Source organism: Conger conger, chromosome 2, assembly GCF_963514075.1.
Source record: "Conger conger chromosome 2, fConCon1.1, whole genome shotgun sequence".
NCBI lineage: Eukaryota > Metazoa > Chordata > Actinopteri > Anguilliformes > Congridae > Conger > Conger conger.
This window is the reverse complement of record NC_083761.1, coordinates 1114201-1128406: the sequence shown is the minus strand read 5'-3', so window position 1 is coordinate 1128406 and position 14206 is coordinate 1114201. Positions and strand designations below refer to the sequence as shown.

The following is a 14206-nucleotide window of genomic DNA, read 5'->3' as shown; positions in this document are numbered from 1 at the left end:
GTAAAGGGGACAGGTGAGTGTACCACAGGTGAGTGTACCTGTGGTAAAGTGGACAGGTGAGTGTACCACAGGTGAGTGTACCTGTGGTAAAGTGGACAGGTGAGTGTACCTGTGGTAAAGTGGACAGGTGAGTGTACCACAGGTGAGTGTACCTGTGGTCTGAGCTCTGCTCGTCCTGTAGGAGTCTCTCCTTGTTCAGGCCGATCTTCTCCAGTTCGTGGGTCAGCTTCTCCAGCTCGTTATTCATCTGCTGGGCCTTGAGCTTCTCATTCACCAGCTCCTGCACCCAGGACAATACATTACATTACAGTACATTACATTAATGGCATTTGGCAGACGCTCTTATCCAGAGCGACGTACAACAAAGTGCATACCCATAACCAGGGATAAGTGCACTGAAAGACCCTAGAGGATAGTACAATTTCAACTGCTACTTGCACAACAAAGATAAGGACCAGGGCCTGTTTGATCTTATAATACAGCTAACTACACCCAGCACACAATAACACTAACTACACCCAGCACACAATAACACTAACTACACCCAGGACACAATAACACTAACTACACCTAGCACATAATACCGCTAACTACACCCAGGACACAGTACCGCTAACTACACCCAGGACACAATACCGCTAACTACAACCGGGACGCAATACCACCAATTACACCCGGGACACAGTACCGCTAACTACACCCAGGACACAATACCGCTAACACACTGGCAGCAGCAGCAGAAGAATCCAGTGTGTTACCTCCCGCAGGGTGAGCAGGGTCTTCTTGTCGATGGTGGCCTGTTTGAGCAGCTCGTTGTTGTCCTTCTCCAGGTCGCGCGCCCGCCCGCAGGAGTCCCGGTACACGGCGGCCTCCTTGCCCAGGGCGCGGTTCTCCTGCTCCAGGGCGGCGAGCCGGGCCTGGGTCTCGTCCAGCGAGGCGTCCCGGATCTCGGCCTGCTGCCGCAGCCGGCGGTTCTCCTTCTCCAGCTGCTTCTTGTCCTTCTCCAGCTGGGCGCTCTCCTGCTCCAGGGCCCGGCCCTCGCGCTCCAGCTGCTCCAGGCGCTTGCTGGAGATCTTCAGCTCCTCCAGGCTGCGCTGCAGGCCCTGGTTCTCCTGCTCCACCTCCCGCAGCTCGTCCTCCAGCTGCTGGATCTTGCGGGAGCTGTTCTCCAGGGCCTTCTGCAGCCGCTGGTTCTCCGTGTCCAGGCCCTGGCAGCTGGCCTCCAGGCGCTCCGTCTTCCGGCTGGAGGCCCTGAGGAGCTCCAGGCTCTTCCGGAGTTGGGTCCGCTCCGCCTCCAGGTCCCGGTTCTCCTGCTCCAGCTGGGAGGCTCGTGACCCGGCCGCCCGCAGCTCCAGGTTCTGCCCCTCCAGCTGGGCGTTCTCCTTCTCCAGGGCCTCCAGCTGCACCTCCGTGGCCCTCAGGCCATCCAGCCTCTTCCTCAGGCCCCGCACCTCCTGCTCCCGCTCCCCACGCTCCCTCTCCACCGCCTCCAGCCTGCTGGCGTCCAACACTTATTACCATTATTACTATTATTATTATTAATATTATTACTGCTGACACGCACGCACTCTCACGCGCTTTCAGGCGCTCTCACTCTCTCTCACTCTCACTCTCTCACTCTCTCACTCTCTCACTCTCTCACTCTCTCACTCTCACACACTCTCACACGCCGCACTCAGACACATCCAGGTGTGTCGTTGAGGCAGCAGAGCCCCTCACCTGTCGCAGGTGAGGCCCAGGGCGGCGAGGCGTTTCTGCAGGGCCTCGTTCTCCCGGCTCAGCTCCTCCGCCCGCTCGGCCCTCTCCCGCTGCGCTTCCAGATCCTTCCGCAGGCGCGCGTGCTCAAACTCCGCCCGGCTGAGCTGGGCCCTGCCGTCGCTGACCGCCGCGTGCAGAGCCCGGTTCTCCTGCTCCACGTCCAGAACCCGCGCCTCCGCCCCGATCTGGCAGCGCTCCCGCAGCGCCGAGACCGTCTGCGACAGCCGCTCCTTCTCCTGCTCCAGCACCTGCACCTGGGGCAACCCGGAGAGACGGGAGACTCACACACCCACCAGCACGGGAGGGCTAGGCTGGGGTACAGAGTCAGTGTGTAGGGGGTAGGGGGTAGGGTTGGGGTACAGGGTTAGTGAGCAGGGGGTAGGGTCGGGGTATAGCCGATAGGGGGTAGGGTTGGGGTACAGGGTTAGTGAGCAGGGGGTAGGGTCGGGGTATAGCCGATAGGGGGTAGGGTTGGGGTACAGGGTGAGTGTGTAGGGGGTAGGATGGGGGAACAGAGTGAGTGTGTAGGGGGTAGGGGGTAGGGTCGGGGTATAGCAGATAGGGGGTAGGGTTGGGGTACAGGGTGAGTGAGTAGGGGGTAGGGGGTAGGTTTGGGGTACAGGGTGAGTGAGTAGGGGGTAGGGTCGGGGTATAGCAGATAGGGGGTAGGGTTGGGGTACAGGGTGAGTGTGTAGGGGGTAGGGTCGGGGTATAGCCGATAGGGGGTAGGGTTGGGGTACAGGGTGAGTGTGTAGGGGGTAGGATGGGGGAACAGAGTGAGTGTGTAGGGGGTAGGGGGTAGGGTCGGGGTATAGCAGATAGGGGGTAGGGTTGGGGTACAGGGTGAGTGAGTAGGGGGTAGGGGGTAGGTTTGGGGTACAGGGTGAGTGAGTAGGGGGTAGGGTCGGGGTATAGCAGATAGGGGGTAGGGTTGGGGTACAGGGTGAGTGTGTAGGGGGTAGGGGGTAGGGTCGGGGTATAGCAGATAGGGGGTAGGGTTGGGGTACAGGGTGAGTGAGTAGGGGGTAGGGTTGGGGTACAGGGTGAGTGAGTAGGGGGTAGGGGGTAGGGGTACAGGGTGAGTGAGTAGGGGGTAGGGGGTAGGGTTGGGGTACAGGGTGAGTGAGTAGGGGGTAGGGTTGGGGTACAGGGTGAGTGTGTAGGGGGTAGGGTTGGGGTACAGGGTGAGTGAGTAGGGGGTAGGGGGTAGGGTTGGGGTACAGGGTGAGTGAGTAGGGGGTAGGGGGTAGGGTTGGGGTACAGGGTGAGTGAGTAGGGGGTAGGGGGTAGGGTTGGGGTACAGGGTGAGTGAGTAGGGGGTAGGGGGTAGGGTTGGGGTACAGGGTGAGTGAGTAGGGGGGTAGGGGGTAGGGTTGGGGTACAGGGTGAGTGAGTAGGGGGTAGGGGGTAGGGTTGGGGTACAGGGTGAGTGAGTAGGGGGTAGGGGGTAGGGTTGGGGTACAGGGTGAGTGAGTAGGGGGTAGGGGGTAGGGTTGGGGTACAGGGTGAGTGAGTAGGGGGTAGGGGGTAGGGTTGGGGTACAGGGTGAGTGAGTAGGGGGTAGGGGGTAGGGTTGGGGTACAGGGTGAGTGAGTAGGGGGTAGGGGGTAGGGTTGGCGTACAGGGTGAGTGAGTAGGGGGTAGGGGGTAGGGTTGGGGTACAGGCTGAGGGGTAGTGGATAGGGGGCATGGTAGGGGTACCTGTCTCTCAGACGAGTCTCTCAGTGTCTCCAGCGTCTCCTCCAGTTGCCCTTTCTCTCTCAGCAGCTCAGCGTTCAGCTCCTCTGCACTGCGCAGACTCTGCCTGTCTGCGCTCATCTCGCTGTCCAGCTGCTTCAGCTGCGCAGACACACCACAGCACTGAAACTCACTCACTCACACACACACACACACACACACACACACACACACACACACACACACAGCACTGAAACTCACTCTCACTCACACTCTCACACACACACACTCACACACACTCACACACACTCACACACAGCACTGAAACTCTCACTCACGCACACACACACACACACACACACACACACACACACACACACACACAGCACTGAAACTCTCACTCACGCACGCACGCACGCACGCACCACACACACACACACACACCCAGCACTGAAACTCTCACTCACGCACGCACACACACACACAGCACTGAAACTCACTCTCACTCACACTCTCACACACACACACACACACACACACAGCACTGAAACTCACTCTCACTCACACTCTCACACACACACACTCACACACACTCACACACACTCACACACAGCACTGAAACTCTCACTCACGCACACACACACACACACACACACACACACACACCACAGCACTGAAACTCTCACTCACGCACGCACGCACACACACACACACACACACACACACACACACACACACACACACCACAGCACTGAAACTCTCACTCACGCATACACACGCACACACACACACACACCACAGCACTGAAACTCACACACACTCACACACACACACACACACCCAGCACTGAGACTCTCGCTTGCTCACACACATGCACTCGCACACACTCTCACACTCACACTCACACCACACTCACACTCTCACACACACTCTCACACACACACACTCACACACACTCACACACAGCACTGAAACTCTCACTCACGCACACACACACACTCACACACACACACACACACACACACACACTCACACACTCACACACTCACACACTCACACACTCACACACTCACACAGCAGTACTGAGACTCTCTCACACTTATTCTCACACACACACACACACACACACACACTCACACAAGCTCCTACACTGGAGATCTGGCACCATTGCTTTGGTATATAAAGCAGCCAGCAGGCTGTTCTATCACTATTTATGAAAAACAGCATCTCTGGGAGCTGCAGACTGTTTAAAAATGCATTTATTTTCTACTCCACAGGAAGTTCATTTGTATTCAGCTTAAACACAACCAGTTAAACACTTAAAGTAAAACCACAGAGACCGGTTCTAAAGCTCTTCATCTCATCAGCCTTCCTCCTCTCAGATCTACTTCTGTCTTTTGAGCTAAAAAGGGAGCGTCAACTTCCCTTTCCCGGTTTGACGAAGATGTTCATGGGCGAAAAACGTGAAATGTTTCTGCCAGACAGGCAGCTATTTTTAATGTCCTTCCTGTGCAGTCAGGTTCTCTCGCTGTAGAGGCTCCAGGAGAGACTTCTCCAGCTCTGCTCTGCTCATCTACAGACTGCGTCCTAAACCAGTGTCCAGTTCCACCTGCAAAGGGCCGGTGTGGGTGTTTGTTTTAGCCGCACTCTGCGACACCTGACTGAAGTGATTAATGAGTTATGGTCTTCAGTAAAGCAGCGTGTTCAGCTGCATCCCTGCTCCCGTGCTAATGAATTCACAGCCATGGCCCAGGGGTGCTTACAGCAGCCAGGATTACACACCTGTTCCTCTCAAACCCCCCCAGTCTCCTGCACCTGTACAGGTGTGCGGCTTGCCCACCTGCTCGGCAAGTCTCTGGTTCTCCCTCTGGGCGTGGCTCTCGGGCTCCCCGGCGCCCCCCAGCTGCTCCACGGTGCGCTGCAGCGTCTGGTTCTCCCGCTCCAGCTTCAGCAGCCGGCTGGAGGTCAGCTCACTCACCTCCAGGCCCAGGGACTTCTGTGGCAGGGCTGAGCACGCCACGCAAAACACGCACACGCCACGCACACGCCACGCACACGCCACGCACACGCCACACACATGCACACGCCACGCAAAACACGCACACGCCACGCACATGCACACGCCACGCACATGCACACGCCACGCACACGCCACGCAAAACACGCACACGGCACGCACACGCCACGCAAAACACGCACACGCCACGCAAAACACGCACACGCCCCACACACACACACGCCACGCAAAACACGCACACGCCACGCACATGCACACGCCACGCAAAACACGCACACGCCACGCAAAACACGCACACGCCACACACACACACACACACACACACACACACACACACACACACACACACACACACACACACACACAGTGAGGAACTCTCCAGAGAAGGGCCATAACTGAAGTTATTGAAATACAGTATTATATTGTCAGGGGATGTGATCATTATTCCAAACTGTGTTCCCATTCCCATTTCCTAACTGGCCGGCTAGAGGAGATGTCCCCTGGTCCTTCCAGAAGTTTCCGCCCCGGCCTGAGGGTAGGGGGGCAGGGGGAGGGGGGAGGGGGGAGACTCACCCTCCATGAGCTCTGGCGGTTTGGACAGCTGCTCCAGCTCCCAGCCCAGGTGCAGCGACTCGTCATGCTCTGCTTCTGAGCCATCTCCAGAGACAGGTTCTCCTCCAGGAGCTCCTCAATCCGCTTCCTGTCTCCATCCCGGTCCTGAGACACACACACACACATACACACAAGTACACATAAGTACACACATGACATACTGGAGACCAATCAGTTTTACAGCGCAGCCTGTGGCTAAGGTGCATGAATAGGACCTGGAAGGTCGGTGGTTCAAGCCCCGGTGTAGCCACGATAAGATCTGCACAGCTGTTGGGCCCTTGAGCGAGGCCCTTAACCCCACATTGCTCCAGGGGATATTGGCTCCTGCTTAGTCTAATCAGTAAGTGGCTTTGGATAAAGGTGTCAGCTAAATAGGAAATTATTATTATTATTACTGGAAAAGTGATTGTTCTAGTAAAATGGGCTGAATGTAGACCACCTGATTGGACAATAGACCAGCCAATGGCACTGGAGAGCACCTGATTGGACAATAGACCAGCCAATGGTAATGATAATCCAAAGCCAGAGCTGACCCAGAGTGCCCTGGGGCTCACCATCTCCATGTCGTGGATGCGGGCCTGGAGCTGCAGGCTCTCCTTCTCCAGCTGGTGCAGCTTGTCTGAGCGCGCCCGCGAGCCCTCCAGCTGGCCCTCCAGCATGGCCTTGGTCTCCAGCAGCACCTGGTTATCCTCCTTCAGCTCCTACACACACACACACACACACACACACACACACCTTCAGCACCCACAATACAGTCATACACACTCACCGCATCGATGACAAGGGCCCTACTTCAGATCCTTTCTCAGCTAACATGGAGTGGACCTCAATATTCACTGTGACTTTGTAGAACTCTATGGTAGTCCCTCATACCTCCACCCTGGTCCTGCAGAACTCTATGGTATCCAGCCACACCTCCACCCTGGCCCTGTAGAACTCTATGGTATGCGGTCATACCTCCACCCTGGCTCTGCAGAACTCTATGGTAGCTGCTCATACCTCCACCCTGGCCCTGCAGAACTCTATGGTAGCTGCTCATACCTCCACCCTGGCCCTGCAGAACTGTATGGTAGTCCCTCATACCTCCACGCGGGCCCTGTAGAACTCTATGGTGCCGCTCATACCTCCACGCGGGCCCTGTAGAACTCTATGGTTCCTCTCATACCTCCACGCGGGCCCTGTAGAACTCTATGGTAGGCGCTCATACCTCCACTCGGGCCCTGTAGAACTCTATGGTAGGCGCTCATACCTCCACGCGGGCCCTGTAGAACTCGATGTCGTGCAGCCGCTCCTTGTAGCGCCCCACTTCGCTCTCCAGCTTGTCGACGCGCGCAGCCTTCTCCCGCAGGGCGTCCAGCTCGTCACGGTACGCCCGCGCCGCCCGCGCCTCCGCCAGCAGCTGCACGTTCTGCAGGGAACACGCGTGTGTAATACACACGTTACCCACGTGACCCGTGTGTAACCTGCACATGTCCAGCTCAATCTACAGCCCTCCCAGGTAGATAACAGGCAGATGATGAACTCTGGGTAAATGATGAACCCCACAGGCAGATAATGAACTCTGAGTAAATGATGAACCTCCTGCTGGATCCTCTTCAGCTCCGCCTCCTGGTTCTCCAGCTCCTGCCTGCAGTCCATCAGCTGCTCGCTCTTCTCCTCCCTAGAGAGAGAGAGACATTAACACTGTACTGAGAGAGAGGGAGAGGGAGAGAGGGAGGGAGAGAGAGGGAGAGAGAGACACTCTCACACACTGTAACCACAACAACACACTCTCTCACACACACTGTAACCACAACACACTCTCTCTCTCTCACACTGTAACCTCAACACACACTCTCTCACACTGTAACCACAACACACATTCTCACACACTGTAACCACAACACACTCTCTCTCACACACTGTAACCACAACACACTCTCTCTCACACACTGTAACCACAACACACTCTCTCTCACACACTGTAACCACAACACTCTCACACTGTAACCACAATACTCTCTCTCACACACTGTAACCACAACACTCTCTCTCTCACACACTGTAACCACAACAACACTCTCTCTCACACTGTAACCACAAATCAGTGACATCATTTTCCCAAAAGGCAATAACAATTTTTAAAAGAGGGGGATTAAATTTACTGTGCTAAAAACACCAACTCCAACAATCACAAGTCCCCGCATAAGTCCACAGAAACACAGAGTGCTAATATAGGCATGTTAGCCTGGCCCTCTCAGCTTCACTCTCCGATCCCTCAGTTAGTTTGCTTTCAGAAGCAAAAGCCCCACGCTGCACTGTGGGATAATTATGAGGATAATGTGGGGGCACTTGTGCTGTATGTATGCTAGGCTGTAATTAGAGTAGCATCTTCAATGGCGTATCATTACTGGGAAACCGCCAGCCTGCTAATCGTGCTAACGTCACTGTATGCTCACACTGTGTGATTTAGCCATCAGCATGCTAATCGTGCTAACGTCACTGTATGCTCACACTGTGTGTTTTAGCCATCAGCCTGCTAATCATGCTAACGTCACTGTATGCTCACACGGTGTGATTTAGCCATCAGCATGCTAATCGTGCTAACGTCACTGTATGCTCACACTGTGTGTTTTAGCCGTCAGAGGGACAGAGATCGCCTCTCTTCCTCCTCCTCAGACATTGGCACAACACACAGAGCAGGGAAAGAGGAGCACACAGAGGCCAGAACACCCAGCTGATGCACTTAAAAAAGACACTGGAAATAACACTCTCAGTTTATAACACATACCATCACACGGAACGAGAGTTTTCATAAAAACAGACATTTCCTTCAAAACTGCCCGTAGTAATCTGCAGGATTTTTGCGCAGTCAGGAGTATCTCAGACCAGGTGTCTGACTATTTGGAGAGGAGGCTTGGTGTATGGATCAGGGCGGGGCAGGCTGGCAGAACTGAGGGTGAAGGGACCCCCACACACACAAGCCAAAACACACCAGACACATACATCACCACTTAATAAAGGCAGGAGACAAAACACACCAGACACATACATCACCACTTAATAAAGGCAGGAGACAGAACCCAATACTACCAGCTCAGCTGGCCATCAGGGCTCGATGGAAAATCGTTTTGATTCATTGATTCAATTTCAGACCAGAACAAAACCCCGAACCGTTCATCACAATAAAGACACTGAGAGGAAAACACACACATATAACTTCAGAGCTGGGACAGACTGTGCAAGCCAGCACAGGGCCACAGAGGAGGCACCCAGCTGAGCCAACACAGGGACCGCACCCGGGCTAATACTCGAATGCATCTGGCCTGGTGCTCCTAATGTAAATGCACTTTTAATGAGAAAGTCAAATGAGTCGGGTAGAGACTCACAGGGTGGGGGTTGAGGTTGAGGTTTGGGTTGTGGAGGGGGTTGGGGTTGAGGTTGGGGTTGAGGTTTGGGTTGTGGAGGGGGTTGGGGTTGGGGTTGGGGTTGAGGTTGAGGTTGAGGTTGAGGTTGAGGTTTGGATTGTGGAGGGGGTTGACGTTGGGGTTGGGTTGAGGTTTGGGTTGTAGAGGGGGTTGGGGTTGGGGTTGTGGAGGGGGTTTGGGTTGGGGTTGATGTTGGGGTTGGGGTTGGGGTTGGGGTTGTGGAGGGGGTTGTGGAGGGGGTTGGGGTGGGGGGTTAGGGTTGGGGTGAGGTTGGGGTTGATGTTGGGGTTGGGGTTGTGGAGGGGGTTGCGGTGGGGGTTGGGGTTGTGGAGGGGGTTGGGGTGGGGGTTGGGGTTGTGGAGGGGGTTGGGGTTTGGGTTGTGGAGGGGGTTGTGGAGGGGGTTGAGGTTGGGGTTGGGGTTGGGGTTGGGGTGAGGTTGGGGTTGGGGTTGTGGAGGGGGTTGGGGTTAGGGTTGGGGTTGTGGAGGGGGTTGTGGAGGGGGTTGTGGAGGGGGTTGGGGTTGGAGTTGTGGAGGGGTTGGGGTTGGGGTTGTGGAGGGGGTTGTGGAGGGGGTTGGGTTTGGGGTTGGGGTTAGGGTTGGGGTTGGGGTTGTGGAGGGGGTTGGGGTTGTGGAGGGGGTTGTGGAGGGGGTTGGGTTTGGGGTTGGGGTTAGGGTTGGGGTTGGGGTTGTGGAGGGGGTTGGGGTTGTGGAGGGGGTTGTGGAGGGGGTTGATGTCGGGGGGGGGGGAGACTCACAGCTCCTGTCTCAGACGGCGGATCTTGGCCTTGCGTCGGCGAGCTCCACAGAGAGGTGCTGCCGGCTCTCGGTGCGGTGCATGCTGGGGGATCCGTTGGGGGACTGGGTGCAGGGGGCGGGGGGGCAGTACTGACCACAGTCCCTCTCCTGAGTCAGCTCCACTATCCTCTGCAGGGAAACACACACACCTGTAAACACACACACTCATACACACACACACACACACACACACACCTGTAAACGCATACACACAAACACATACTCACACCTGTAAACACACACACACACCTGTAAAACACACACACTCACACACACACACACACACACACACACACACACACACACACCTGTAAACACATACACACAAACACACACTCACACCTGTAAACACATACACACAAACACACACAGACACCTGTAAACACATACACACACACACACTCACACACAGACACCTGTAAACACACACACACACACACACACACACACACCTGTAAACACATACACACACACTCACACACAGACACCTGTAAACACACACACACACACATACAAACACACACACACCTGTAAACATACACACACACATGTAAACACACACACACACACATACAACACACACACACCTGTAAACATACACACACACATGTAAACACACACACACACACACACACACACCTGTAAACATACACACACACACACACCTGTAAAAATACAACACACACACATACACCTGTAAACACACATACACACACATACGCCTGTAAAAATACAACACACATATACACCTGAAGAAATACAACACACATACATACAGCACACACACATACATACACACCTGTAAACATACAACACCCACACTCACACACTAACACTAACATGGGTTGTGGATGGGTCTTCCAAAATGACAATGACCCAAAACATACGGCCAAGGCAACAAAGGAGTGGCTCAAAAAGAAGCATATTAAGGTCCTGGAGTGGCCTAGCCAGTCTCCAGACCTAAATCCCATCGAAAATCTGTGGAGGGAGCTGAAGCTTCGAGTTGCCAAGCGACAGCCTCGGAACCTTAAGGATTTGGAGAGGATCTGCAAAGAGGAGTGGACCAAAATCCCTCCCAAGATCTGTGCAAACCTCGTGAAAAATCTGACCTCTGTGCTTGCCAACAAAGGTTTCTCCACCAAGTATTAAGTCCTATTGTTCTATGGATCACATACTTATTTCATGTGAAAATATGATATTAAATTTATCAAATTTATATGATGTTGTTATTGTAGTGTTGTGATTGGCTGTAATACAGTGAACCTGCGATGTGATTGGCTGTAATACTGTGAACCTGCGTTGTGATTGGCCGTGGGGCGGTACCTCCAGCTGCTCGTCCCTCTCGTCCACCAGCGCTTGAGGTGGAAGGCCAGGCTGTGGGAGAGAGAGTCCAGGCCCTCAGGGGCGAGCGAGCCTGACTCCACCCACTGCAGGTCCAGCACCTTCTCCTGGTTATGGGTCACCTGACCCAGCCAGAAAGAGAGAGAGAGGGAGGGGGAGAGAGAGGGGGAGAGAGAGAGAGGGAGGGGGAGAGGGAGGGAGGGAGGGGGAGAGAGAGAGGGGGGGGGGAGGGGGGAGAGGGAGGGAGAGGGTGAGAGAGAAAGAAAGAGAGGGAGAGAGAGAGGGGGAGAGAGGGAGGGGGAGAGAGAGAGAGAGAGGGAGGGAGAGGGAGGGAGCGAGAGGGTGAGAGAGAGAGAGAGAGAGAGAGAGAGAGAGGGAGAGAGAGAGAGAGGGGGAGAGAGGGAGGGAGAGAGAGGGAGGGGGAGAGGGAGCGAGAGGGTGAGAGAGAAAGAGAGGGAGAGAGAGGGAGAAAAAGAGAGAGAAAGAGGGAGGAGAGGGGGAGAGAGAGGGAGGGAGGGAGGGGGAGAGAGGGGGAGAGAGAGGGAGGGAGGGAGGGGGAGAGAGAGAGGGAGGGAGGGAGGGAGAGAGAGAGAGGGAGAGGGGAGAGAGAGGGAGAGAGAGGGAGGGGAGAGGGAGGGAGAGGGTGAGAGAGAAAGAAAGAGAGGGAGAGAGAGAGGGGGAGAGAGGGAGGGGTGAGAGAGAGAGAGGGAGGGAGAGGGAGGGAGCGAGAGGGTGAGAGAGAGAGAGAGAGAGAGAGAGAGAGAGTGGGAGAGAGAGAGAGAGGGGGAGAGAGGGAGGGAGAGGAGGGAGGGGGAGAGGAGCGATTGAGAGGGTGATGAGAGAAAGAGAGGGAGAGAGAGGGAGAAAAGAGAGAGAAAGAGGGAGGGAGAGGGGAGATGAGATCAAGCAACATCAACCTCTCTGTGACAATATACATTTATACACACACTGACCCTTCAATTATTTACAGCACTGCAATGCATTTTAAATTATATGCATGTCAAGTTCTGTTCATAAGAGCAGTTGGATATATAAAACAGAGTGAGTGTGTGTGCACGCCGTGCGTGAGTGTGTATGTGTGAGCGTGTGTATAATGTATATACTCTCTGCATTACCTCTGGATGTGTGAGGCGATCTCGGCCTTGGTGTGGAAGTCTAAGGTCTGGATCCGGTCGATGTACTCCTCCTTCTCCTCACACTGACAGAGAGAGAGAGAAAGAGGGTGGGGTGAGGGGGGGGGGGGGCTCTGAGCTCACGCCGACGTCCCGGAACCTTCCACAGCGCCAGAGGAGCTCAGACACTGTACCACCCACCCACCCACCCACCCACCCACTCACCCACTCACTCACTCACTCACTCACTCACTCACTCACTCACTCACTCACTCACTCACTCACTCACTCACTCACTCACTCACTCACTCACTCACTCACTCACTCACTCACTCACTCACTCACTCACTCACTCACTCACTCACTCACTCACTCACTCACTCACTCACTCACTCACTCACTCACTCACTCACTCACTCACTCACTCACTCACTCACTCACTCACTCACCTCACTCACTCTCGGACACACACTCGGACACACACACACTCACACAGACTCACCTGCACCGCACAGCCAGTAATAGCAGCAGTAATTTCTTCATTTCCTCCAGGCCTTGCTCTGCAAAGAAATAAAAACCCATTATCTCTCTCTCTCTCTCACACACACACACACACACACACACACACACACACACACACACACACACAGACTCGCTCACACTCACAGTGTGCTGTATACACACACACACACACACACAGTGTGCTGTACACACAATGACACACACACACTACACTCAGTGTGCTGTACACACACACACACACACACACACTCACTCACTCACTCACACACACACACACACACACACACACACACACAGTGTGCTATACACACACACACACAGTGAGCTGTACACACTCTCACACACAGACACAGTGTGCTGTACACGCACACACACACACTCACACAGTGAGCTGTACACACACACACTCACAAACTGTTATTCCCAATAATACTGTTGTGTCCCAGCAGCCTCTGAGACTGAGGGTGTGTAAAAGGTGGAGTCCCAGCGGTGTGGGAGTCAGTGTAAAAACACTCCGGCTTTCCCTGTCCTGACATCGGCGAGGAAAAGAAGTGCACACAGAGCAGGAAGTGGATACACACAGAGCAGGAAGTGGATACACTCAGAGCAGGAAATGGATACACACAGAGCAGGAAATGGACTGAGTAGGACAACGGCTGAGTGGGCCACCTGCGCTCACCGCCAGGAAGAACGAAAATAAACACAGGAGAGTCTGATGTCACCCCCCACAGCGCACAACACCCCCCCCACAACAACGTGCCCCCCCCAGACCCCTGAGTGCCCCATGACCTCTGACCCCTGAGGGTAACTATGGAGACCACCCCACCCTCCTGCTCAGTGCAGGGTCTCAGTGCCCCTCAGGATGAAGAGCGTATGGGGGGGTGTAGGACATCCTCAGCACCCCCTCCAGTCCCCATTCCACCCCCACACTGGGCAGGGCCGAGACACAAACGCATTTGACAT

At 54.9% G+C, this 14206-nt stretch overlaps 3 protein-coding genes across 4 annotated transcripts in view; 1 reads left to right on the top strand and 2 right to left on the bottom strand.

Moving 5' to 3' along the window:
* Positions 1-12721, bottom strand: part of LOC133113744 (girdin-like) — a 31086-nt gene extending 18365 nt beyond the window's left edge. The window contains 15 exon segments of the mRNA XM_061222979.1: positions 153-280; positions 759-1494; positions 1720-2012; positions 3460-3597; positions 5276-5442; positions 6026-6091; positions 6094-6169; positions 6619-6765; positions 7314-7472; positions 7643-7724; positions 10229-10262; positions 10265-10397; positions 11592-11620; positions 11623-11731; positions 12713-12721. Coding sequence (XP_061078963.1) covers positions 153-280; positions 759-1494; positions 1720-2012; positions 3460-3597; positions 5276-5442; positions 6026-6091; positions 6094-6169; positions 6619-6765; positions 7314-7472; positions 7643-7724; positions 10229-10262; positions 10265-10397; positions 11592-11620; positions 11623-11731; positions 12713-12721 — 2306 coding nt within the window.
* LOC133121737 (adenylosuccinate synthetase isozyme 2) overlaps positions 1-14206 on the top strand; it is a 296275-nt gene that overhangs the window by 202829 nt on the left and 79240 nt on the right. The window lies entirely within an intron of this gene.
* Positions 12721-14206, bottom strand: part of LOC133113728 (girdin-like) — a 24768-nt gene continuing 23282 nt past the window's right edge. Inside the window, exons 5-7 of the mRNA XM_061222978.1 lie at positions 13224-13281; positions 12866-12881; positions 12721-12807 (exon numbers count right to left, since the gene is read on the bottom strand). Of these exons, the coding sequence (XP_061078962.1) occupies positions 12721-12807; positions 12866-12881; positions 13224-13281 (161 nt within the window). The remainder of the gene's footprint in view (positions 12808-12865; positions 12882-13223; positions 13282-14206) is intronic.